The 26,698-nt window shown below is 50.1% G+C and overlaps 2 protein-coding genes across 3 annotated transcripts in view; one reads left to right on the top strand and one right to left on the bottom strand.

Moving 5' to 3' along the window:
• The window catches only part of ACSF2 (acyl-CoA synthetase family member 2), a 47,187-nt gene extending 33,647 nt beyond the window's left edge, over positions 1-13,540 (bottom strand). The window contains exons 1-4 of the mRNA XM_090059146.1: positions 13,361-13,540; positions 3,337-3,532; positions 1,458-1,586; positions 417-470 (exon numbers count right to left, since the gene is read on the bottom strand). Of these exons, the coding sequence (XP_089915272.1) occupies positions 417-470; positions 1,458-1,586; positions 3,337-3,532; positions 13,361-13,434 (453 nt within the window). The 5' untranslated portion in view covers positions 13,435-13,540. The remainder of the gene's footprint in view (positions 1-416; positions 471-1,457; positions 1,587-3,336; positions 3,533-13,360) is intronic.
• Positions 13,541-19,198: 5,658 nt separating this feature from the next.
• On the top strand, positions 19,199-26,587 carry LRRC59 (leucine rich repeat containing 59). Of its 2 annotated transcripts, none has more exons than XM_090059151.1 (7): positions 19,199-19,390; positions 19,649-19,708; positions 20,044-20,202; positions 20,559-20,663; positions 22,539-22,611; positions 24,700-24,873; positions 25,808-26,587. In XM_090059151.1, exons 1-7 carry the CDS (start codon positions 19,298-19,300, stop codon positions 26,050-26,052), a joined length of 909 nt encoding a protein of 302 aa, XP_089915277.1. In that variant the 5' UTR covers positions 19,199-19,297; the 3' UTR covers positions 26,053-26,587. The 2 variants fall into 2 exon arrangements, with proteins under 2 accessions (XP_089915277.1, XP_089915275.1); XM_090059149.1 differs by having other exon boundaries at positions 19,200-19,408.
• The last annotated feature ends 111 nt before the right edge of the window (positions 26,588-26,698 follow it).

The raw sequence follows: 26,698 nt of genomic DNA, 5'->3' as shown, positions 1-26,698 counted from the left end.
CCGAGGGGACTGCTTCTCAGACAAAAGCAGCTCTGCAACAAACCCTTCGTGCCTACATGGGTTTTCTTCAGCATCTAGTGCAAAAATGACCATTGGCAGAGAGAGAGGGCTCCAACGCAGGCAGGCGGAGGTGGGAAGGTAACCACAGGGAACAACAATAATTGAATGAAGGGAATTCATTCCAGCTGTTCACATTCTGCATGCCCAACCACCGCACAACAGCACTCCCTCCATCTACCCCCCTAGCCCTGTTCACGCAGATCAGCCTCTTAGCAGCCTTTCTTCCCACTGCTTGAATTCCCCAAGTGCCATAATCAGAAGTTTGTTTCCTAGTGCTGTTCCCATGGTTACCCTCAGCCTTTGACACACTTCCATTTCAAAAGTAAGTGGCATTAGTTGCAAGCGGTCCACAGTACCTTTCTGATCACAAACTCCAGCTCCTGGGCCTGATAGGCTGGATTCACAGACACCTACAAAGAGGAAGAGATGGGAGAATTAATCTAGGCTCTGAAGATGCCTTCAAACTCCACCTTTACACCACACGCTCCAAGAGAAAAGGAGAAGACACAGCTTCTTTCTTCTATTTGAAAACCAAGTCTAGGAGATGCTGATCCCAAAGATTTCAGGGTAACATGGGAAGACAACTAACTGATCTTTATTTTTAGTGTTACAGAGGCCCAAAAGCTAAGTGATATAGCATCGTACAAATATGGCCAAGTTAGGGGTAGAAACCAGGCTTCCTGACTCCCAGGCATTTGCCCAGTCCACTAAATTATGGTGATCCCAAATTCTAGGGGCAATTAAGACTCCTTACTGGACAACAAATAGGATGGATACGTCATACAGCTTATAACTCTCTCTAAATGCAGCCTGGCCACCAGAACTATCAAATTCATATATTTGGCAGTCAGCCAGTTGAGCCCACTGACTCACTCTACCCAATACTATATATTTTGAATGATATCAGCATGCTGTACAAAACTTCCAGCCGAGGAGATCATTGTCTAAATAAGACAAACCATATGTTAAAGCAGCAAGTGATACCATCATGTGATGGTTGAATCTCAATGGGGGCAGACAGCATAGTTACATGTATTTAGAGTGGTCCCTTTCTTTAGGGACACAGAATGAATTCAGGATGGATTTGAATAGCAAGTGCTTGGTTGGGCCACCAGGGCTGTATCTAAGGATGTTTCCAGCTTTTTCATGCCACCATTAATTGTAAGGTACATCATCGGCAAGCTAGTGTCTCATTAGCTTGGCATCCTGAGTTACCCAAGAAAACAGGGTGAGGATAACAGCTGTATAGACTTTGTTGGGACTGTGACTTCAGCTCCTTTGATGCATTATTTTATTTAAGTTATTCAAATCCCTGTGCTCCTGGTTTCACCCCCATCTCCCTTCTTTGCTCTAAGTGAAAAGTACGGGTAGCTCAAGATGAAAGACAATCTCCTTACCAGGATGATTCCTGCCTGAGCAGTTGCAAACTGCATTAGGACCCACTCATACATGTTGGGGCCCCACATTCCCAGTCGGTCACCTTTCTTGAGGCCAAGAGCCAGAAGCCCAGCTGATGCCTGGTCCACCTACAAAAAATGAAAAAAGCAATGTATTCCACAGTCAGATGGGGAAAAAGCCCCCTTACGGTGGGGTGCTCACAGTCCACATCAAGGCATATTAAATCCTTTGGGCATAATGTCATTTTAGCAGCCATTTTAAGAAACTGAGACTGCACATGCTGCAGCACTCCTGTACAGACTGTCAGTTTATTACTTAATTACTATCATATTACTATAAATGATGCATATGCAGAAATCAAACTGCCTCCACTCACGGGTGATGGAAGGCACAAAAGCAGCAAATTTGAAGCATGTGTACAAAGGGAGGTAGGATCTGCTATAAGCAAACACCTATGGGTGAAATTACAGACAAGGCCTGTAAAACACTTCATTCCTCTTCAGCCCCTGAAACTATGACTTCAATAGTCCAAAGCACATAGTGGGCCCACTTAGAGGGGTGGACTCAAACCATACATGAATTACTGCTTGCTCCTGAAAAGACTCGGATGATGAAAACAATCTAACTTGATTTCCAACCCTGCCAACTTGTGTCAGGGCCCAGTTGTTATATTTAAATTACTATTTTGCATCATTATAAACATATTTCAGATTGGGTTGGACATACACAGCCCAATATCTTCAGGGGCCTCCCAGACACTTTCTGATTTTAAATGACTGGGGTTTCGATTTGGCAGCTATTTGTGAGATCTCTCTGTCCTCTGCTCAGTTTAAGAAACAGGAAGCTTCCATGCAAGTAAATACAGGGTTTCCATTCTTTTTTCAGCAGAGCTCACAATTTTTTTCTCTCTGCAGTTTAACAACCATCTAGCCAATCTACGCAACATAATATATGAATGCCTTGGGTCCAGTTGCTTATATTCATACATCAAACCAGAGATCACATTGCAAACATGGTGGAAATTTGCTGTCCAATTACATGTGGAGTATTGATCATATATCCAAAGTACCCATTTGTGTCACTTATTATAGCTGGAGTTAAGTCCTGCACTCTTCATTCAGCAAAACTCTCACTCGTTCCAATGAGTTTTTTACTTGCATAAAGATTGAGAAGCTCGAGGCTGCAGGCTGCTGAAATGGCTGTCTAGACTGCAAATTTACCCTGCCCGCCAGCAACCCCTCAAACACCTGTGCACGGTCTCCCAGTTGGAAGCCATGTGGCAGGGACTGTGGAGCGGTGGGAATGGGTGATTTAGCAATGCTGAAAGGCAGAGTCAATTGGCCTGTCCTCGCTGCTCTGCAGCTGTAGCTATGCTGCATCCAGCCCAGCCTGGGGAGCTGTGCAGTGTGTTTGACAGGGTGCTGCTGAGTGCCACAAGTCTGCAACGTGGACCTGTAGAACAATATTAGATCAGACCCCAATGAAAAACCCTTCAGGCTTGGGCCCATAATAATATCAGAGAGGGGGAAACATTTCGTAGGAGCAGCAGTTTGTTCTGGAAAGTGCTTCATGTATAACATATGCTTCTGGCATGGCTTGCCTCCTCCCTTTGACTTCATTCCTTACAGTGCAGGTAGATAGGATAAACATGGCTAACACCTTGTCAGGCAATGAGGCAATATGTAGGGTTTTCTATCTATTCAGGACCGGGCTGAAGATCCAGAAAAAACAAGCCCAACTCCCCCCTGTCCTGCTCAACCCCACGATGAAATGGCTTTCTGATTGTCTGAGCCTGCTTTCCTGCCAGCATCCTATGACTCCCCGTGGTCATGGGGGATGAGCTACAGGACTGGAGTTCGTAGCACACCAACTGCTTACATCCTGTTTGAACTGGGCAAAGGTCTTCCGAACCCCTTCTCGACAAAACACCACGGCTTCGCGATCTGGAAATCGGTGGACTGCCTCCTCCAGGCACTGATCCACAGTTTTGGTGAGAAGTGGAATGTCTAAGATCCCACAGACGTAGCTGTTGGCTGCTGCAGGCTTGGGAAGGGGCGCGTGTGTGTGCAGAGCACTGTAAAAGAAGAGACAAGGGTGAAGAGTGGCCGAGAGACAGGCAGAGGGACGTGGACAGGGTCTCCCTTGCTGTACCTAACTGACAGGATCCTACGCTGCCCCCACTTTGAGACCATCTTCTATCCTGGTTGCCTTCACCGCACTATAATGTGAGATCCAAAGGACTTACAACCCCCGAGATTCTTGGTCCCAACAGGTCAGAGGTCCAGTTATAAGAGTAGGTTATTGGATATAATCCAGATGCATTATGAGAACACCTCCATACCATAATATCCTACCTGTGCTAAGTAGAGGGCTCCTATTACCATAAATCCTATTATCACCCATAACAGAATCAAAGTCATAACCAATCTTGGTTCCCCCTCCAACCACCCAAGAAATTGTAGGGTTCTTCATTTTTTCTCTCTCCTCTCTTCCCTGCATTTGTATTCCCCCTTTCCTTTTTTTTTGTTTTGTTTTCTCACTCCTTCCTTTTATGTGGCCACCGGAAGTGCACTGCCTACCCTAGTTTGAGAAATCCCAATTTGAGTTAAGTTTCCAATCTTTACTGGAGAAAACTGGAAGGTATGACATGGACAGTCCGAGAAGCCATTTGAAACAAGGCTTCACTATGAGGTGGCCAGGGTACTAAGCAAAAACAAAGCCCAGATGCAAGGGATTTTCCTCGAGAGAAAAAGTCACATCCTCAGCTCAAATGAGGGGATTAACATGAGTAGGGGAATGCTGATTTGCATCAGCTGAGTTTGTGCTTATAACCAGAAATCAAGCCAAGTTAACACAGGCTAGCACACCGATTCTCAACCAGGGTGCCTTGAGATCCTTTCAAGGGTGCTACAGGGCCCCACACAGTGTTTGCAGTGGTACATTTCCAATAAATGATTCGCAAGATAAACCCAGAGGCTGCAAATAGAAATAATTAGTTATGGTCCAAGTCCTCTGCAAAAAAACTGCTCTAAGCTTTTCTGTCGGCAAAAAAAGAGCGAAAACTAAGGGCTGGCATTTCCCAAGGAGTGCCTTGAGTCTATCCAGAGGTGCCTGGAGCCTATCTAGGGGTGCTTGAGTCTAAAAAGGTTGAAAGCCACTGGGCTAGTAGCCATGGGACTGCTACAATGCTGTGAAGGGTGACCCGCTATTCTCCACTCTGGGCCTCTCAAGAAGCCAAACTACAGAGGAAGAGGGACTGTTCAATAAAGAAGAGGCAGTGTCTCCGGAGCCTGCCACAATGACGCTCTAAAGACCAGACAGGTGCTCTACAGCTGAACAGAGCACGAGTGCCCAAATCAACCAGAGCGAGGGGAATACGCTCAATAGTTACGCTGGACAGGTCCTTGCCCCTCCCCATCCTCTTGGGAGCATACATCAGGATGAGCACTGTACCTTCTAGGCTACAACACATGCTCAAATATTACAGTTACCGTGGCTATGAAGGCACCTGGGATAGATGCCCTTGTTTGCTGTAACATGGGCCTCCATGAGACGAGGCAGCCTTCCCTCTAGCAAACACCATGGATCAGCTGTCTTCCTGAGCCATGAGTGCTGCTCCTCTGGCCAGAAGCGGCCACTGGTTTCGTGTCTCCACCAGTTTTAGCCGCATCCAAGTTGTGCAATTTGCTAAGTGAAATTCAGGCCCTTCGTGTCTAAAGATGGGCCTTCACACATGAAGGGCCTGAATCTCAGAGTTAGCAAATTGTCCAACTCTGATGGAAGTCAATGGGAAATGCTTTGCATTTCAATGGGAAATGCAAAGCAGACCTTGGGCAGCTCAAGCAGGAAGAAATAAGAGGCCATTTTTGATGATATATGCAGAAGCATAGGAGGGCCTCCATGGCCATCTTTAATCCCATCCAAGCCCTACGGGTGCATCCGCTTCCTGCCAGAGGACACGTGCCCTGCAGGGCCAGCAACACCGACACAGTCCCAGCTCTTCTTGCTTGGCCTGAAAGGCAGAGCACTGTGCGGTATACTGTGTGAGTCTGAATGGCCCCAGTGCTGGAGGTATTTTATCTGATGAAAAGCCAACATTGAAAATAGTGCTCTATGCTCAGGGCACCTAATGATCCCTGTTGGTTCCTGTGCGAAGCGGAGAGATTCCAATCCTGAATAATGTGGATCATACAAAAGGCAGAAATCACCCAGAAGACATTGAATCAAAGCCACGAGTATGGAGGAGAACCCCTATGTGGGATAAATTACAGGTGAGAAGACAGTTAAGTGAGAGACAGAGGGTTAAAATAAAGCCAGTTAACTGCACTGGCATCTCACTACTAAGAGGATTTAAAGAACAGGCGGTTCTAATTGCCCAGAATAAAAGCAGTGTGTGGGGGAGGAAAAGTTCAAACAATGACAGGTTGCAATAGAAAAACAATTCCACAATAATGGGCCGTGTATATAACACTGTCAGTGTGTACAAGGTACTCGACAAGCTCTTGGAAACTCCCGGGCCAAGCCTCATCGAGGGCAGAAACAGCAGAACAAAAGTGCAACCGCCAGTGCCAGGGAGACCGGCGAGGGATGGCAGAGCTAGAGAAGTAGGTTTTCGGGGGGGAAGGGGAGGGTGCCTCAAGCCACAGGTCAGCATATTGGACACGGGGGGGGAAAAGAAGCCCCAGAGGCGCAGCAAGCAATGTTGTGCCCTGTGGCAGTGGCTGACGGCTGTGCTGCCTTTCTAAATCAGTGCCCAGGGCTCATGCCCTGCTTGCCCACCCCTCGTTATACTGAGAAGCCTTGGGAGGAGCGCAGGTTGTGAGGCTGTGTTGTGGGAGAGACCGAGAACCCAGGGCAGCGAAGGGGCTGTGCAGAGCACCTGAAAGGGCCCCTGAAAGCAAGGCTAAGAGGAAATGCTGCAAAAGGCATTTGTGGAGGAGGAGAGGAAGTGTTTTAAAATGACTTTTACCCTTTCATTCCACAATGCTGAATACCCAAAATATTTTCAATACCCCCATTGAGCCACAGCTCTCTCTGATCCCCTGAGTCAGGTCACCGCTCTTCTCCCTAGCTCCCATCCTAGATCAGTCCTACCGGGCCTGCCAGCCCAGCTCTAGAGGGCTTGCAGGCTGCTCTTGCTCCCTTCATCCACCCCAACTCCTCCGTTCCACGTCCACCAACCCTGCCCTATCCCAATCTCTCTAGTCCTCAATTACAAAGAAAGCAGGAAGGTGACTGATAAGTCGTGTGTAGATTTAGTAATCTGCGACACCTCCTGACGTGCGGAGTCGACATAAAATAGCAGGAGAGCGGCATTTCTAGGGAGACCTGCTTTGAAGGAGGAAAGCTGGAGCAGCCTGAGCTCAGATTTGCCTTGTCCATAGCTTGCTGCGAGGCTGTGCTACTTGTTGCCGAAGATCTGTCCACCTGACACGAGAAAAGAAAACATGGGAGCCAAGCAGATTTCTATTCTACAGCATCGGGGCCACGTTCTGACCTCCACGAGGCACGAACTAAGCCTCTGCTTTCCGGATGACAGGTTTCACACAAAGAACAGAGGGCAGAATTGGCTCCATGCGCTTTTCTGGAAGGAAAGGCAGCAGGCAGCACAGTGCCACTGGACAATGCCCTGCCGCCCGCTCCTTCCATTTACCCGGTTACTCATTACATCAGGCTCCGACTGCGCTCTGCCAAGGCCACGGTGATGCCAGGGCTAGGTGAGAAAGAACGCAAAGGGGCAAATGTTAAACAGAGTTAAATTTTATGATTTAGAAATGGCTGGGCAGGTCAGGTAAACAAACCAGGAGAGATAAGAGTGCGCTGCAGGACAGGAGCCCTTCACCAGGAGCCTTCTCTTCCTAGAAAGTTCTCTCCTAAAGGATGGTGGCGTGATCCTCTAAAGTCAAAATGCTCACAGCTGTTCACTCCTAGGGCACCCGTCCCAATCCAGACCCGGTCAATAGCTTTTATCCCCTGATCGCTGCTGGGTGGTTTCAGATCAGAGGTTCAGTTGCCCAAATCTACCAAGGTCTCTCCAGGACAAGGCAGAGGCACGTTGGAGGCATGAGAGTCCATGCCAATGATCACTCACTGGAGGTTCAGTTGAGAGAGGATTTTGGTCAAGGGCAAAGTTACCATGGAAGTGGAATTGAATCTAACACTTTACATCCCAGCGGGTTTAGAAACAACCCAGACTTCCCACTTCTTTCTTGTTAAGGGGTGTAGGTTGTAGCCGTGTTGGTCTAAGGACACAGGCAGACAAGATGCCTCCGCAGCCTGACAAAGGGTATTTATACCCGAAAGCTTGCAAAGAAGAATTTTTCCAAAATATTTAAGTTGGTTTAATAAAAGAGATCACTTTTCCCCAAAGAACCTTGCCTGCCACTTCTTTCTTAAGCATTTCATTCACCTACAGAGTGAGATGGAAAGGAGGGATTAGAGCAAGCAAAGACCCACTGCTGCACTGGTTGTGTGAGAGGTGCTGGGCCCCGTCAGGCCCTCTGAAGTCAGTAGGAAGTGCAGAGGCTCAGCAGTGCTCTGGACTGGGTCCAAGGAAAACAGGGCCATGCCTCTGGCCAGCATCCCAGTGCCCGTGCAAAAGGAGGGAAAAAGTCATCAAGCACATTTCTCAGCAACATGTGACTCAGAAGAAACAAAGGGGATCTGACAAAAAAAGAAGGAAGCCGTGGGGGAACCCCCCTCTCCTACCACAGCCTGGTCCATCCTGCTGAGCTGTACACGAACATCCCACCCACGCTGGCCCGCACTGCCCAGCGGTGTAATCTTTCTGCTTTTAAAACCTGGCAGTATTAGCAGCTGCTATTTTCCAGTTAAAGGGGTGGGGTGCTGGCATTGCCCCGTGATTGGGCACAGCACATAACTGAGCTTCAAACACAAACCAAAAAGCCAAAGCTGGGTTCTGCTGATTTCAACAGGATCAGAAATTGACCCTAAACCTTTAAAGCTCAGGGGTAAACTTTCATGTGGGAATATGCAAGTGTCCCTGGCATTAGCAAGAAAAGCAAGAAGTGTTATATCCTGAACCAGTGAGATACAATAGGTGAGGATCTGGCTCCAAGTATTTATAGCCAGGACTTTTGTCCCCTGACAAAAATGCTGAGCTCCAGGAAACTCCCCTGTAATGCTGCTTTCAGGAAAGGACCCTGCTTGGGACATGACTGTCAAGTCACCCTCCAACCCTGAAAAAAATACAGCAGTCGCAAGACTAAAGCAACAAGCAACTTTTCAACCTAGCTCCTGGGTCCCACACAGGTGCTTCATTTGAAAGAACTAGAGAGAGGACAAACTCTGCCTTCACTTTCCAAGAGGTTTCACTTATAACTGAGGATAAAAATACCTCACAGTATTTAGTAACAAGGAACATTTGCTGCCCTGGCTCACTTTTGTGTCATGCTTTTCACCTTTGAAACATGGTTTAAAGGTGTTATGCCCATTTTGTAGACCGGAAAACTGAGGGACAGCAGGGTTACTACCAAAAGCAATAACGATGCTTGCTGTCCGATTCAAGACACCCTAAGCATGATTCACATAGGTGCCAAACCTACATGTCTCAAACTGAAGAGCTCTCCATTTCTGAAAATAAGGTCAAAGATGCCTCAAATTGGGCAGACAGAATCTCCAGCCCTTTTCAGATTACTGGCCTACTGGACTGGGTCACAAGGAGGGTCAGAGTCTCAGCTGTGATCAGAAACCAGGATCTCCATCATTTTCCACCAGACAGACTTCTATACTGAACAGTCCCCCAACCACTGCAGGTGCGTGAGCCTCACTTCACCACTCAGTTCCCAGCCAGGAGCAACATGGAGCCACTAAAACAAAGACCCCATTTATTCGTCATGCACTGAGATGCTTATAAAATAGGAATTCCCTCGAGAAAAGCGCATTGTTGCAGCTGTTTCCATATCCTACGATGCTGAGGGCCAGCAAGATGTGGTCAATTTGTGGCAGATTTTTCTGCTGGTTCTCAGCCTCTCTAGAAACCATCACAAAGGATTATGCATATACACAGATCTCCCCCCGCAAATTCCAGATGCACAAGGGAAAGTGTCCCCGATCCGCCCACTCAGAATGGATTTATACCCAAGTCGCTTATCTAGGATCCTTCCAAAGAATGAACCCTCCCTCGCAGCACAAGGACTGAACTAGTAAAGAGAGGAGGCTCACTGGGAGGTAACGGCAGCCTGTTGCACTATATTCATTCTTTCCCCCATTTACCACCCCAACCTCACCTCCTTCTTGCGAAAAGATAGGAGAGACAGAAGCCCTCAGATCCAGGCACATCTCTGTGCAAGAAGGTTTCAATGAAGTCTGATTTTGCCCCTTTCTTTCTTTTTTTTAACTGTTGTGCACAGCTTAAATACAAGTAAATAAAGGGGTTTAATGGTTTTTTTTCAGCAGAACTCACAAACTTTTCTCTCTGCAATTTAACAGCCTTCTGGTCAATCTACACAAAGCAATATATGAATGCCTTGGGTCCAGATGTTCATACCCATACATCAAATCAGAGATCATATTGCAAATGCGGTGGAAACTTACTGTCAATTACACACGGAGATTGAATGCTAAGGAGAGGTAATGATTCTCAGAAAAGAACGGCTCCTTTTATAATGGTTTTATTATAGGATTTAAAGACTGAAATGACAGGGAGTGGAACAGAATCTGAAGGTAAACAGCTCTTGGAGTCGAACATTTTCGCAGCAAAAAAAAAAATCAATATAAAGGAACAGTCTCAAGCAAGCATCACCCCATAAAAAGGTGAATGGTCAGGGAGATGGCAGGAATTTGTGTCATGGACTGATTTTCTCCATAATTCTGAATGACAAAGGGTTGGAAGTAACTTGCCTAGGACACCCAACACGGGACTGGGTACCAGCAACTCCAGATCTAATCCTGACTCTGGAACCAGTTTGTTGTGTGTCCCTCAGCTGGTCTGTTTTTCTACTAATAAAATAGGGAGAATGCTATACCAACCCTACAGCGGTTGTTTGAGGATTAAATGGTAAATAGCTGAACGGTGGTTTGAAGATACACAAACAGGTGAAGTGTACTGAAGAGGAACGATGGTCTCATGACCACCTGGGCTCCATTACTGGCACTGCTCAGCCCCACAAATAGGCTCCTTACCCTTGGACAGATCATTTAAGCTGTTTTAAGGTGGCAATGATCATAGGACTACTTCCCAAGGAGTTACAAGGATGAACTGGTGCATCCTCGGGAAGCACTGTAGGAGTCAAGGACAGAAGGAATTAGATGTGCAAAGTACTAATTAGTGGCTAAGACCACACTGAAAATATTAAGACAGTCAGGTCTGTAGGACTTCTGGCTACAAAAGAATGCATCTTTTCATCTGAAATATTGTTTCAGCAGGGAAGACCGGGGAAAGGGGAACAAAGAATATGAAAAGAAATGCAAAGAATAGGCAAAGAAAGGCTCCCATCATCTTTGCTATGGAAGGCAAAGAGTTCTCTCCCTCACACCTCTTTCTTTTGACACATCTGATAGTGGCCTGTAAGACAGGACGGATAGGCTGACCTACTGCAGCACTTCCTACGTCCACCCACCCCCATTAGAGGCCTGGAGCAAAGGAAACTAGTACAGCAGCAGAGCAGGCTGTCAAATTAAGCTGCTCTCCCTCAGACTGCACACATTCCCTTAGCAAGGCATCCTAGTGCCAAAACAGTCTCCAGTGTCAGAAACAGAGCCAGGCAGCCTGAAACCAAGAGCAGAGTCTCTGATCTCAGCAGTTCTTGGAAAGTGCAACAGGGCAAGACTCTCCGAGACCCGGGGATGTTCGTTCTGCTCCCTAAAGACAGTCCAGGGCAGCTCCCCAGGCAGAAGCCAAACAGTTAAACCTGGGAAGCCCTCAAAAACCTCTCCTGCCTGGTGGTGACAAGCAAAAACCAGGCCGCTTACGCAAGCACACTTGGATTCAGCTAGCAATCGAGTGCGGTTATCTCTGAACAGCCTCAGTCACCAATTGACACTTGTTGATTCAAGATAAGTTCCTTTATCTCCCCACCTCCAACGCTGTCCCTATAGAGATTGCCACAGGAATAGAAAGTTGAAGGACTCCAGGCAGGGCGCAAGGCCGCCACAAGAGCAAGAGATGGATGCAACACTGCATCCTCACATGCTGAGCACCTGAGGGCTCTGGCAACACAGCCAGGAGGGCCATCCTCCCATTTTGCACTGCCCCACGGACTGGGGGAAGCTCATGGCTACAAAGTGCTCTTTGGAGGGGACTCAGTTAGCAATGGCTGGGGAAGAGTTCCTGTCCCCTCTACAAGGGAGAGACTTCTTGCTTTCTCCTCTCCCCATAGCAGCTCTACTGGGCCTCTGCGGTACCAACGTTGTAATTTGGTGGCAAGGGGGAAGGAAAAGTCACCATGCTCTGCTCGTCTGTCCCCATCTTCCCTACTTTCTAAAACAAGCCGTTTAACCACCCCATCACAAGTCCTACTGCAGACAAGCTGTTTTGCTCTGATCGCAGCTTCAGGCTTGGGGCTGATAAAGTTTCCTGAGCCTTGGGGCCTTCTGCATTCAAAACTCCAGGAGACTTTGCAGTTAACGTACCCTTTCCTCAACCAAACGAGCAATCTGCTCTGATGGGTTTCCATAAGAAGAGCTTTTTTATGCTACTGTTTTGCCCCTCAACATGCCCAGAATTTTTAATTCCAGTCCATTCAAACTTGGGACCCAAAAAATCCTGTGTTTGGTTACAAGTCTAGGCTGGACTCCAAACCACAAAAGAGCCTATTTTCCCTCCACCGCAGCTGCTGTTTCCTGAGACCAGTGTGTGAGACCTCAATGTCACGAACACCACCCCCTCCCAGGGCCTCCCACCTGGCCTCACCTCGAAAATTACCAGTAGGCATCCTATAAAAATCTGCTGCAGGGATGAGCCTTGCAACTCCCAGCCGTCCTGCAGGGGATTTCCATCCCCTTTCAACGGGCGCAGGAAAGAAGCTGCTCCCTTCTTGCAGGGCAGATGGGAGTTGAAGGCTACATGATCTTCATCCCCTCTCCCTCCTTGGCAGTGCTGCATGCAGAGCCAGCTTTACACCCAAGCAAGACCACCACTGAAATCCCCCATTTGCAACAGCTGTGCTGACTTTTAGCTCCAAGATCACTGCAGCCCTCAGATTACCCCTGAGATCACCCCTGAAATCACTACCGCTCTCAGGTCCTTGTAGGCCTGAGATCACCCTTGAAATCACCACAGCTCTCAGATCACCATAGCCCTGAAATCATTACAGCCCTGAGAGCACCCCTGAGATCACCGAGATCATTGCAGTCCTGAGCTCGCCCCTGGAATCAGTACAGCTCTCAGATCACTGTAGGCCCGAGATCACCCCGAGATCACTATGGCCCCTAGATCACCACAGCTCTCAGATCACTGGAGCCCCGAGATCACCCCCGAGATCATTGCTGCCCTGAGATCACCCCCAAGATCATGTCCTCCGATCACCCTTGAGATCACAGCAGCTCCAAGATCATCCTTGAGATCACCACAGCCCTGAGATCATTGTAGGCCCAAGATCACCATGACCCCGAGATCCCCACAGCCCTGAGATCACCCAAGATCACCACAGCTCTCAGATCACTGCAGCCCCAAGATCACCCCTGAGATCACCCCAGCTCAGATCATTGTAGGCCCAAGATCACCCGAGATCACCATGACTCCGAGATCACGCCTGAGATCACCCCAGCTCTCAGATCACCGCAGCCCCGAGATGACCCCCGAGGTCACCCCCGCGATCGTCGCAACCCCGCGATCACCCCTGAGACCTCCACGGCCCCGGGGTCCGGCTGAGCTCCGAGCCGAGGCGCCCCCAGGCGGAGCGGAGGCGGAGGCGGAGGCGGCCCCGGGGACGCCGCTCACCTGCCCGGGCCTCGCGCGCCGGCCCGCAGCTCCCGCGCCAGCAGCCGCAGCCGCAGCCGGGCGGCCGTCGCCATCGGGGCGCGGGGCTGAGGCGCTCGCTGCGCTGCCCGGCCGGCCCGGGGCTGCGGCGGGCGGGGCGGCCCGGGGCCTTGGCAGTCTCCCGCCTCCGCGCCCCTCCCCCGCCGAGAAGCGCCGCCCGGGCTGCCGCGGCAAGCGGAGGCCGGAGCCAGGACGCCAGCGAGGGGGCAGCAGGGCTGCCGGCGACCGCCCCAGGCCCCCTGGTCCGAGCCTGCCTGACCCGGCCGCCCAACCCGCACCTGCACCCGACGGGAGACGACCCCCCGCGCGGTCCCGGGGGGAGCGCCCCTGGGAGGGGGCTGCACCCCCACCCCCCCAAACTGACCACGGGGCAAAATACCTTCCTGACCCTAAGCCTGGCAGTCGGTGTGACCCTGAGTGAGGGGCAAGACCTTCTAGCCAGAGACGTCCGGCTTTGGTCCCAGCCCCCAGCGCCTCTGAAAGGCTTAAAAACACCCCAACCCGCGTAGCAGAATTGGGCAGGAGCCTGAGAAACCCCCGCAGCAGAACAAAGGCATCGCTACGCCTGGGTCATCCCGGACCAGCCTCTCCTTGTACCCCGCCAGTGATGGGAGTCCACAGCTGCCCCCGTCTAGTCGCTGCCTCCCCGATCTACCCGTGCAGGCGTTTTTTTCCGGAGACCCAATCTAAACCTACTTTGCTGCGACTTTGGGCATGGGGCTCAATGCAGCAGCCTTGACCCTGCAGGGCGAAGGGCACTGCCCAGCCTAAAGAACGGGAACGTCCTGTCTGAGCGGTGGCATTTCCCTGTCTCAACCCCTGCGGTGGCATTAAAAGACCTGCCAAAGTGCATGCGCCATTAAGCTGTCTGGGGAGGGAGCTGCTTCGGTGGAGCGAGTGGGGCTCACGTTAGGGCAGGACTGTCCCCTTAGCATTCAGCTGTTGCGAGCCGCTCTACTGAAAGAGGCTGCCTTTGCTTTTACTTCCCTCCAGCCGGCAGCTTGGTGACTGCTGCTCCAGGGACATACATGATACCGCCCGGTCAAGTGCCTCTTGATGGTCCTTGGGCTATACCGGGACACATGCGCTGCCCCTTCACAGGATGGGACAGAGGTAGGTGATGGCAGGTGGCAGACACTAGTAGTGACTTTCCAACCCCGCCTATATTTGTAAAGTCACCTGCCCTGTTTGGTTACAGCAATTATAAAGCATCATTAATTCTTGCCCCAGAGCCGTGGCTATGAATTAGACCCGAGGGAGTGTTCTTCTGTTTCAAAGACCAACAAACATTAACTAAATCATGCTATCAGTGGGCACCGGCCTGAGACAACAGACCTGCTTTCTATTTCTGGCTCACTTACTGACCTGCTTTATGGTCTCAAGTCACCTCTATTGCTTCTGTTTCTCCTCCGACACTTCATCTTGCATAGCTACAGGCAAACTTTTCAGCACAGGGACTGTCTGTCCTGTGTTTAGTGCCTACCCCCCCGCCCCCACAACACAGTTTTGATTCCTTCTGGCCTCTGAATCCGCAGACCTGTGATTCCCCATTTGCCCTGTTACTTTCTGTGCCCTGAATGCACTTCTAATAATTGTAGTTTGACCTTAAGTTACTCAAATGGCATCCTTCAGGGCTCCAGTCCATGACCTGTAAAAGGCAGGAAGGAATTGTTTCCTCCAAAGAGTATTTTGTTTCTGGAGGTTTTTTTAATTTTCCTCTGAAGCATCAAAGGATTGGCACTAGCTGGAGAGATGCATATTAAGCAGGGTAGACTGTTACACTGAAGTGGCACTGAGAACCTCTCAGGTACTTCGCTGGTGAGTCCTACTCATGCTTAGGATTGGCAGATGTGGGGGTAAAAATGAACCTTCCCCCTTGCCAAACTGGTAGGGACCTTAGGCTTTTACTTTTCGCTCTAATGCAGGGCATGGTCTGTCTGCTGGGATCAGCCAGGGAGACCCACAGAATCTGTTTCCTGCCCCTGCAGGGACCTTGGACATTGGTGGTGCCCGGGTCTTACCTGTTCTTTACCTGTGACACCCACAGTTGTAAGGACTGAGATATTTTGTGTAACTCATACGTTTGTGCTCGTACAGGGAATCTGGGTGAGGCTGGCCTCTGATACAAAAGAAGTCTGACTAAATGATCCAACGGGCCCTTCTGGCCTTCCTTTCTGTGCAATCTTCACACGATCAGCCTTGAGGGAAGCACACAAGAAGCTGTACCCTTTGGCCTGCTTCACACGGCAAATCTACTCTTAATCATCAAAACGCACAGGGCCAAGATTTGCAACAGCTGTTAATGCTTTGGGTGCCACTCCTGAAGCAGCTTAAACACCAGGCTGAGCTGCAGAGCGTGCAGATCACTTTCTGAAGTTCAGACCATATCGAGAATGTCTCGAGTTAAAGCATCTGGACCATTAGTTGCTGCAGAAAATCTGCTCAAAAAAGTTTGATTGTGCACTCACACTCCTGGGACTTCTCAGAGGTTACTCCTGATTCACACCACTGTAACAGAGAAAACAAACTTGGCCTAGAGTGCAGCTCAGTGGGGGTCAACTTTTTTGGCAGACCTGCCACAGGGTAAGCCCTGCACCCTGCCTGAGTGCTACTCTGGTCCCCTGTCCCTAACTAGTCTGTTGCTCTGCTTTCTGCTCCCTGTCCTATCTATCGCTGCGTTCCCTCCCCACAAGTTGAGCACCCCTCGTCATCCCACTGTTCCTACCCCTGCTCCCTTTTCCTTATTAATCCCTTTCCTGGCTCATTTTCTTTCACAGCAGTATTGTGTCCTGTTTTGCAGTCTGGACACTAGGCTCTGATCCTATGAATATTAATCCATGTGCATAACTTAACTCACTCTGTTAAAAAAAAAAAAGAGTGGGCAAAAGAATAAATATATGCATGCATGTGATTGTGTGTAGGGCTGAAGCACTGGATTGGAAGGTATCGTATATATATTGATACAGCGCACATATGAATTATCAAAATTATTTATTTTTTCATTTACATGAACAAAAGTGCTAAGGGTGTTCCTACCACAAAGGAAAACACAGTTCCCAACCCAAGGAGCTGGCAATAAATGCCTAACAAGCAACAGTGATGTAATCCTGGTATTACTTAACCAGCCCGTGCTCAGATCATCAGGCTGTACTGTGTGAATCCCAGTTGGGCATTAAATGAGGTAATATGCAGAAATCTGTTTGACTTTGCTCCTCTGGGGAAATGAGGACAATGGTTCAAGGCCGTCAGAGTGGTGACACCATGAATGAGATTTTTCTCTGCATTGCATAAGGTTTTAAATCTCTTTTGCAGAAAGCAGAGATTTTAAAATATGCTGCCAAATTCATTCCAAGTCAGGACGACTCAGCAGTTCTACTTGAGAATGATCACCTTTGACCTTGTATCCTGCTGATAAGAGCCAGGGGCCCTTGGCCCAGTACAAACTCATAACCCAAAGTCCTGGACTCCAAATATTCCCAGAACTCAGCAGCACAGCAAATCAAACAAGCCTTTCCCTTAGCTTAGAGGTACAGGGTCTGCTCCTTGTCCCAGGGGTGGACACACTGGTCACATGCACACATCCTGTACTGTTCTGCCTACTACAGATTTGGATCGTGGTCATCCTAAGCCTAGAGTAATGCTGCAGGCAGGGATACAAGGCTCTGGAAACTTGCAGCTGCTTCTAAAGTATCAAGGGAGGTTAGATGCAGCTTTCCTCCCCTAAGGAGTGTTTATTCTGAACTTGTGTGTTAAACTCCTTGGGCTGAAACTACCCTGTGGACATAGTTCTCTTGGTCGAGCTTGGGGCAAGAGAGGTAAGGGATGCTTTCACTTGTGTCACCTCCCAACTGCCCCTACAGTTCAGCGGAGGTGAGAGAATCACAGACACCAGCAGGGAATCAATGGTTGGGGAGACTAATAGCAGTGGATGCACCATCCTGCCGTGGCTTTCCCAGTGTTTCTCCCTGGCCTCCAGTTCACTGTTGTGATAGGACACAGGGGAAACCTGGACTTCCCATGGGTTCCCCCACCCCTCCCCTCACACCTATGGGCTCTGAAAATAGATGGAGGTATGTGTAAGATGGAGCTATAGTGGTTCCTCTGTGCTCGGGAACCTCAGTGAGGGAGAGGCTGGATTCACCCTCTTGGGCATTGCACTATGCATCTCCTCCATGGTGAAATCCTTCGGGGGAATTTCCAAAACCTCTCTCTCAAAAAAAAAAAAAAAAAAAAGCAAACAGGCACAGCTACCTTTCATGCCTGGAGGGCACGGGCATGATAACCTCACTGCCGTGAAAGAACAGACTGGCTTCACATCCAGTTCCCAAGCCTAGTGCTAAACACATCCAAACCATCCTTTTCCCTTTTGTCATCACCACTCCCAAGCATACGTAGTTCCCGGACACATGAACCCTTTTCAGACACCCCCTTGTTCCTGTATCCTCACAGATACAACCTACCAGCTGTTCTTCCAGTTTCCATACTTTCCTTCCACCCCTTTGCTAAAAATCTATCTCATCCTAAAATGACAGATACCCTGGACCAGCCCATAAAGCCTCAGGAACCTGCAGACTAGCGCTGGCTGGGATTCCCCCACAAAAGGACCCACAACCTGGCTGTATAACAGCCTCCTCTGCTCTTCCCTGGAGCCACAAAGCAATGAAGGCAACGCATGCCTGCCAGGTGTTTTTGTTCAGTGCCAGTCCCCAGCTCCTCCTGGCAGAGGGAGACCTTGTGATGTCCCCTAGTGTGAGCAGGCCAAGGGCTCCTGGCTTGGGGGAATACCCCTGGGGCAGATGCAGCACGTATCTATGTTGCTTGCTTATAAATGGTAGGGGAAGAGCCATGTTGCAGCCAGGAGGGTCCTGAAGCGATGTGAGAGGCAAGGATTTCTTAGGGTGACATCTTTCATTGCAGCAACTACATGGTTGCAGATTTTCCATCCTAAGCAGCAGATTTTGATATCCTCCACCTTACGGTGAGGGTAAGCACAGTTGCATCCATGCAGTTGCTCCAATGAAAGATGTCACCCTAAGAAATCATAGAAAATGAGGGTTGGAAGGGACCTCAGGAGATCACATCTATTCTAACCCCCTGCTCAAAGCAGGACCATCCCAGCCAAAGCTTTGTCGTGAAAATCTCCAAGGATGGAGACTGCACCATCTCTCTGGGTAGCCTGTTCCAGCGTTTCACTACCCTCCTCGTGAGAAAATTCTTCCTAATCTCTAACCTAAATGTCCCTGGCTGCAACTCGAGACCATTGCTGCCTGTTTGGTCAGTCCTTGCCTCTCGCCTCGTTCGGGGACCGTCCCGGCTGCAGCGCGCGACTGGGACTCTGCTCAAGAAGAGGCTGAAGCAAGTGGGTTTATTGCAGGCGCGGGCAAAATGCAGCCCGCAGGCTGGATGCGGCCCACCAGGCCATCCCATCCGGTCCGCGGGGGTCCTAAACAATTTAGAAACTTAATATTTATCTGCCCCTGGCTGCCTGTCATGCGGCCCTCGCTGGCTTGCCAAACCCCAGTAAGCGGCCCTCCACCCGAAATAATTGTCCGGCCCTGGTTTCTTGAGTCTGCCGAAGAAAAGAGCGGGGGGGTTGAACAGCAGCCTTTCGCTACCTGCAGGGGGGAGGCAGAGGGGACCTCCTGAGGCCCCTGCCCGCTCCTCGTCTCCGATGCCCGCGGTCAGCGCCACGCTCCATCCCGCACCAGGCGCCGGCCCCTCGCCTGCCCGGGCCAGGGGCGCCGCGGTCCTCCCGCCGCGCGGCGGCGCTGCGCTGCGAGCCCGGGGGCCGCTCCTGGCGGGGCCGCTCGTCGGGCCGAGCCGGGACGTGGACGCGGAAGTGGCTGGCGCGGCGGGGGGCGAGTGCGGCTGGATCCGGATCGGGCCCCCGTCAGGACCATGGCGAGAGCCGGCGCCGTCGGCAAGGGCGTGAACCTGCGGGACAAGCTGGAGGGCAACGAGCTGGACCTGAGCCTCAGCGACCTGAGCGAGGTGCCCGTCAAGGAGCTGGTCAGTGCCCCCCCCCCTCCGGCAGCGAGGGGGTTAATGAGCTCCCCCCCGCCACGGGGCAGCGAGAGGGTTAATGAGCTCCCCCCCACGGGGCAGTGAGGGGGTTGGCGGCCCCCCCCAACCAGTGAACGGGTATTACCCCATTTTAAACCCCATGCATTCGGGCCCGTGTTGGGGGGCTGAGGCAGCAGGGCGTCACGGGGGTGATGGGTGTAACATGGCTCCTCTTCCTCCTCCCAGGCCGCCCTCCCGAAGGCCACGGTGCTGGACCTGTCCTGCAACAACCTGGCTGCGCTGCCGGTAAGGGGGAGCAGCCCCGGGGGAGGGCTCGGCTCGGCTCCCTTGTCCCGGGGGCCCCTGGTGGTGAGGACAGGTCGGCGTCCGGGGGGGCAGGCGGGTTCCCTGGGAGGGTCGTGGCCCCTTCTGCGCTGCAGGATCCGGCCCGGCCCTGTGTCTGTCAGAGTCGGCACGGGGATCGCAGCTGCCGACTGGTTAGGAAAGGAAGCCCTGTCGCAGTCTTCTCCGGCCTGTCCTCTGCTCCCTGCAGGGTGCGACAAAATGCCCCGTCTTGCTTGGCTGCTCTTTAGTAGAGTCAGTAACCGGGCGGGCGGTTCTGCTCCTGTTTGGGTTTGCAGTCAGACTTCTGCAGTTTGACCCACCTGGTGAAGCTAGACCTCAGCAAAAACCAGCTGCAGCAGCTGCCCTCGGACTTCGGCCGCCTGGTGAATTTGCAGCACTTGGACCTCCTGAACAACCGGCTGGTCACCCTGCCTGTCAGCTTTGCGCAGCTCAAGGTAAAACCCCTCTGGCAGGCAGCTACCTAAGCCCTTGGGCTGCAGCCTGGAGGTTATTTTTTTTTTCTTTCCTTGAAGTTGATTTATCTAGTAAAAACATTTGCTTTCTTGCCAGGACAGACCACTGTGGGACTCTGAGCAGCTGGGGACCTGCATCCCTGCCTGTAGAAACTGCCACGCTTCTATTAAAAGTCTAACCCCTGCTGGTTTCCTCTCTTTTGTCCACGTGGACAGTCACTTGCTGTTGCTTTGTGCCTTGATTCACTTGAATAAACAGCCTGTTTGCATTTGCTTTTGATTGCTGGCCTCATAGGAGCCTGCAATAGCTTGATCTGTTCATCTTTTCCCTCCTGTAGAATTTGAAGTGGCTGGACCTGAAGGACAACCCCTTGGATCCCACCCTGGCCAAGGTGGCAGGAGACTGCCTGGATGAGAAACAGTGTAAACAGGCAGCCATCAGGGTAAGAAAGCAGTTCTGGGCTTTATTTGGTCTTCCTCCTTGGATTTTATAGCTGTTGTTTCTCCTTTTCTGGCTTAGAGGGTATCAGTGTGGCAGTTCAGTGGCTCTTGGTCTGGAGAGGGAATGAGGAGCTGGTCCTTTCAAAGTCAGTGTTAGCTTTGCAAGACCTCAGTACTGCCCCTGTCCTTGAATGTCTAAGAAGTCATTTAAACAGTGTATTCAGCCAGGATTGGCACAAGGAATGAGCCTTGAAGTGCTGACCAGCAGGAAATAGGAGGTGCCCTCAGTGAAATAATCCATGGGCAGGTTTGTAGTATGGAATACAAAAGTCTCTGGAGAAGCAAGGGCAAGCTGCTTAAAGGGTGACTCCTGGGAGCTGTAGAGCAGGACAAAAATAGGTTGGAGTTTATGCTGTTGCAGTTCTCTGCTGTTTCTGTAGAGGATTCGGTCTTTATTTCAAAAGATGGGCAGTCACAAAGAGCATGTAACCACCTTTCAGTGATCAGCAGGGATTCTCTCCACTGAGGGTTGCTCTGTGATCCCCAGGTGGAGGCAGTACTCCCAACACCAGCAAATTGGGCAAGTCTTGGTGCAGCCAAGCCAACAGCAGCAGCTGAGGATCTTACTCAATGGAGGTGTTGTTTAGACCAGTGGGGGCCAACCTGTTTGGCAGGTGTACCACAAATTAGCCTTGTACCTTCGTTGAGTGCCACTCTGATCTCCTGCCCTGTTTTCTGTTCCCTGACCAAGCTGCTGCTCTCCAGTCTGTTATGTGCCACACACAGGCTCCCTGTGCCGCTTGTGGTGCCTGTGTATCAGGCTGGCCACCCCTGATTTAGATGTGCATCTGCTTTGTACATGTCCTGTTGGGCAACAATTCCACACTAGGACTTCTCTTGGGTTGTGAAATGGAATCCCTGTTTTGTCACATGGGTGTTTCTCCGTTATTTGACAGCCACATAACATTTTTTTCCTTTGAAGCAATCTGTGGTCCCTGTAGGAAGGGCTCTTGGATTCTGTGACAACTTTGTGTAATTTAAAAATGGGATGCATGTAGTAATCACTCTTCTACTTAAGTGTTTAAACTCTCCCCCCCCCCCGTTAAAATAAACTGATTAAAGACATTACATCATAAAATCATAGAACAGTAGGACTGGAAGGGACCCATAAGATCTTACAAGTCTGGTCCCCTGCCATGGGCAGGAGGTAATTGGGCTCAAAGAAGCTCAGCGAGATACTTGTTCAGCCTCCTCTTGAACGCTTTCAGGGATGGTGACTGCACCACCTCTGCTGGGAGTGTGTTCCAGATTCTAGATACCCTTACAGAAGAGAAGTTTTTCCTTTTATATCTAGCCTAAATTTTTCCCTCAACTAGCTTGTGCCCATTGGTCCTTGTCCTCCCAAGGGTTGCCTTTCTGAAGAGTTGTTCCCCTACATGTTGGTGTTCGCCACTGACATACTTGTAAGCAGCTATCAAGTCACCTCTTAGTCTTTTCTTACTCAAGACTGAACAAACCCAGTTCCTGGAGTCTCTCCTCATACGGCCCAGCTGCCAGGCCCCTAGTCATATGGGTGGCCCTTCTCTGTACCATTTTGAGCTTATCCACGTCCTTCTTGAAGTGTGGTAATAGCACTCATCACAGCAGGCTTGTGTATTGCCCATGGACAGATGCATTAAAGCAGTTGGGAAGGAGCTGGAAGTTGTGGTACCAGGGTAGGAGTTAGGGCTTGTCTGTCCTCCTGACTAGGACTCAAGGGTCAGTCCTAGAGTGTTTTTTTTCCTCTTAGCTATGTTCTGACTGTTTCTACACTGAGGTGACCATTCAAAGCACCTCCTGTATTATCTTGTCTCACCTTGTCCTCTTGGGTCTTGAAGGTGCTGCAGTATATGAAAGCCATCCAGTCAGAGCAGGATCGCGAGAGGCAGCGGAGGCTACAAGCAGAGCGAGGTAGGTCCCCCTATCCCTTCCACCTCACTACTGCTCTAGGCTGTGTTTGTTCTATGATGATCCCAGCTTTCAAGGATGTCTAACAAGGATTTCCAAATAGTGTGGCACTAAGCACCAATAATGTCTGAATTGGAGGTGGTGAAAAAGTTGTGATTCACTGGAGCGGCGTGGGTCTCTCAAGGACCGCTTGGGAGGAAGATTTCCCACTACTGCTCCTCCTGGTGAACTGAGTCTAAATGCCTTCTTGCAGGGAGACTAACACATGGCAAAGTTAGGCTTATGTGCATGTTAAATACTTAAAGATTGTTATCTCTAAACAGTAACAAATTGCTTTGATTTACTCTCTACATATGAAACAATATTGTCACAGTTGGTAGGGTCGGAAGGGATATGAGCAGATCATGAAGTCCAACCTCCTGCCATGGAGGAAAAAGTATTGGGGTCAAACAGCCCCAGCAAGGTGTTCGTCTAGCCTCCTCTTAAAGACCCTCAGGGTAGGAGCCAGCACCACTTTGCTTGGAAGTTTAGTTCTAGATCCTAGCCTCCCTGACAGTGAAGTAGCGCCTCCTGATGTCTAGTCTGAATCTACCCTCTGCCAGCTTGTGACTGTTATTTGTAGTCACTTGTAGTGCTCGGGTGAACAGGGACTCCCCCAATACCTGCTGGTCCCCTCTGACTAGTTTGTAACAAGGCACTAGATCCCTCCTCAGCTTTCTCTTGTGCAGGCTGAACAGGTTCAAGTCCCTTAGGCTCTCCTCATAGGGTCTGCCCCCGATTATGCGAGTGGCCTCCTCTGGACCCTCTCCATGTTGTCCACATCCCTCTTGAAGTGCAGCACCCAGAACTGGATGCAGTACTCCAGCTGCGGCCTGACCATAGAGGGGGAGGATCACCTCCTTGGACCTGCTTGAGATACATCTGTGGATGCATGACAGGGTGCGGTTGGCCTTCCTGACTGCATCCCCACACTGCCGGCCCATGTTCATCTTGGCATCAGTGATGACTCCAAGATCCTTTTCTGCCTCTGCACTGACAAGAAGGGAGTTCCCCAGCCTGTAGGTGTGCTGCTGGTTCTTCCTCCCCAGGTGCATCACCTTGTACTTGTCAGTGTTGAAACCCATCCTGTTCTCTTCCGCCCACCCCTGTAACCTGTCTAGGTCTGATTGCAGCCTATTTCTCCCTTTTACCGTGCCCACATCCCCCACATCTTGGTGTCATCAGCAAATTTGAACAGGGTGCTTTTTACCCCCTTGTCCAAGTCGCTGATGAAGATGTTGAACAGTGCGGGCCCGAGGACCAAGCCCTGGGGGACCCCACTGCCCACATCCCTCCAGGTCGAATAAGACCCATCCACCACCACTCTCTGGGTGCAGCCCTCCGGCCAGTTAGTAACCCATTTGACTGTGTAGGTGTCGACGCCACAGTCCCCTATTTTTTCAATGGGAATGGGGTGAGAGACAGTGTCGAAGGCCTTCCTAAAGTCCAGAAAGACTACGTTCACTGCTACCCCTGCATCTAAGGATTTTGTGACCTGGTCATAGAAGGCCACCAGGTTGATCTGACATGACCTGCCTCTAATGAACCCATGTTGGTTGCCCCTCAGCATAACCTCCCCCACTGGCCCCTTGTGGACATGTGCCAGGATAATTATCTCAAAAAGCTTACCCAGTTTGTGGGGCTGCAGTGGGAATGGGGAAGTTTCAAGGCTCAGGATTTAAAGGATCCTCTGGCAAGAGAGTGGTGGTTTTAAAATTGGTCATCTTAAAAAGGAACACTCAACATAGATCTTACTGTTTCCATTTGCCCATAAGTAATAATCGGGATAATGCCTCACACTGGTATTATGAGGCTTGAAATATTTAAGAAATCCTGCAAGGTGAGAGCCGCTATAGAGCACACGAATGACAGTGGACTGAAGACTAGCTTGGAGGGTGATGGAAGACATGTAACGCTTCTAGAAAATAAATGCGACTTTGGGTCATACTTCTATTACTTTACCTTCCTGGTGAGAGAAGGTAAGGGTGGGGACAGGGGGATGGATTGAGTGCTCACATTTCAGAGGGGAAAACATGTGTGTTTGATCCCCAGAACTGGAGAAGAAGCGTGAAGCAGAGCAGCGAAAAAGGGAGGCTCAGGAGAGGGAAATGCGGAGGAGAGAGAAGGCCGAAGAGAAGGAACGCAGAAGGCGAGAGTACGATGCACTAAGAGCTGTAAAGCAGGAGAGGGAAACGCAAAGGAAGAAAGAATCCCCCGAGAGCCCCAGTAAGTTAACAGGGCATTTACTGTGAGGAGCACTGCAAATAGAGAAGGCACTTTCCTCCACACTTTGAATGAAGGAGAAATAGATGGGTGGGGACAAGGAGGAATATTAGCATGGATGTTTCTAGCTGCATGTCTGCTTTGCTGTTGACAATGCTGTATCTGTTACACAGTCAATGAAGTAGTCGCTTGTTAAGCACAGTGGGAAAAACAAGGCCCAGTGGCAGAGCTGAGAATCTTAGAAGACATATGCACCACGGGTGTGTGGAGGGGGAGCAGAACTTTTAGCATCTCTGCAGTGGATGACACTGATCTTAAATCATGAAGTTCTACAATTACTCTTGAAGATTATCTCCTCTTCCTCGAGACTTCTGGAGGGAGGCCTCTTCACACGAGTAATACATATCATTATCTTCAAGGCTGCCTGATCTCCTTGAATGTTACATGCGACAGCCTTAGGGCCTGCACATACAGGGTCTTCATAGTCCTTGTGCATCTTTAAACTTTAATAACTTAGGTTGTAGGCATGATGGAAACAATGCTAGACTTCAGCATAACCACCATTTTCTTCCCACAGCTGATATGGACTTCAATTCTGTTAGCCATAGGACAGTTTACTCTGTCATCTAAAGTAGCCATTTTTTGTTTGTCAAAAGATCTGAAATAAGAATACATTTGTTATTACTTATGAAGTCTAGTATTGTGTAGACCAGCCATTTACAGATTGTTTCTATCATACCTACAGTCTTAAGCTATTAAAGTTTAAAAGTGCACAAGGACTTTGAAGGCCCTGTATATTTATGGAATAGGTAAAGCTGGGGCAGTTTAGATATGGGGTACAGCACATCCCCATGAGGGGCTCATACCTGCAGGCAGAAGCTTTTGTAAATAGAGTTCTGTCCGTGATTCCTCATTTCCCCATTTCGTATCGTTGCAGAGCTCTCATCTGCTTCCCGTCCATCGAAGCTGCCCCAGCACAGGCGTTCGTGGTCTCAGGCACTGCTGAGGCTGTTGCTCATGCTGTTGCTCTGTGCCCTCTGCACGTTGGCTGTGTGCAGGATGACTGAGCTGCAGCGCCAGCCACTGTGTGTCAGCGTGAACACTCTGTTCGAGGACGTGGTCACTGCTGTGCAGAGCCACAAAACCTTGCAGAACATGCTCCATCGGAACTCGCAGCAGTGAATGTGCTACCCGGACACTTGCATTCCCAGCATCTCTGCCACCATCCGCGCAGCCAGAATTCCTATGGAATCATGTCCCGATGAAAACTGCTTTCAGTCAGGCAGTGCTGGATTTGCTGGTCCACTCCAAACAGCAGAGCCTCTGCTCAGGTCATCTTTGCTGTGCATGTCTCAGCTGGTCTGCAATTCCCATTGTTTACCCACATTAACTCAAACTTGTTAACATTTCCTTCTTCCCTAGATTGTAAAATGCCAGTCTGCAGCAGAATGAGGGAAGCCTTGAGTCTTCCCCAGGCTAACTTTGGCTCTCCAGTGGAGGTTCTTGACTTGCCACTATGCTTATTGATGAAAACCTCTGCTAAAGTCTGTGCTGGTATGGCTGAATTGGGATAAGAGTGTAGGTGGACCCACTCCAGGACCAGAAGTCTATAAGAGGGCTGTGTATCAGTACATCAGCGTGAAAGAGGTGATGTGTTATTGGAACAAGTCGACGGTTTTCAATATAACAGTTTTCGCAGCACTCTGGCTGATTGATATGCGTTGCTTAAACACTGGGGTTTTACTGCGTGCCTTTGTACAAATATTTTACCACTACAGTAGAGTGGAGGCCCTCACTTACACTGGTGACAACAAATTGGCTAGATGAG

The sequence above is a fragment of the Crocodylus siamensis genome, chromosome 8 (genome assembly GCF_052110815.1).
Source record: "Crocodylus siamensis isolate JL-2025a chromosome 8, ASM5211081v1, whole genome shotgun sequence".
Classification (NCBI taxonomy): Eukaryota; Metazoa; Chordata; order Crocodylia; family Crocodylidae; genus Crocodylus; species Crocodylus siamensis.
The sequence above is the reverse complement of the archived record's forward strand: the minus strand, read 5'-3'. Positions and strand labels throughout refer to the sequence as shown.

What these genes read in the sequence shown, in the direction of transcription:
- LRRC59 (XM_090059149.1), top strand. Translation starts at nt 19,298, where the DNA reads ATGGCGAGAGCCGGCGCCGTCGGCAAGGGCGTGAACCTGCGGGACAAG. An exon ending in GTAAACAGGCAGCCATCAGG is followed by an intron (nt 20,664 to 22,538) that starts GTAAGAAAGCAG and finishes TGGGTCTTGAAG; the next exon opens with GTGCTGCAGTATATGAAAGC. An exon ending in AGAATCCCCCGAGAGCCCCA is followed by an intron (nt 24,874 to 25,807) that starts GTAAGTTAACAG and finishes GTATCGTTGCAG; the next exon opens with AGCTCTCATCTGCTTCCCGT.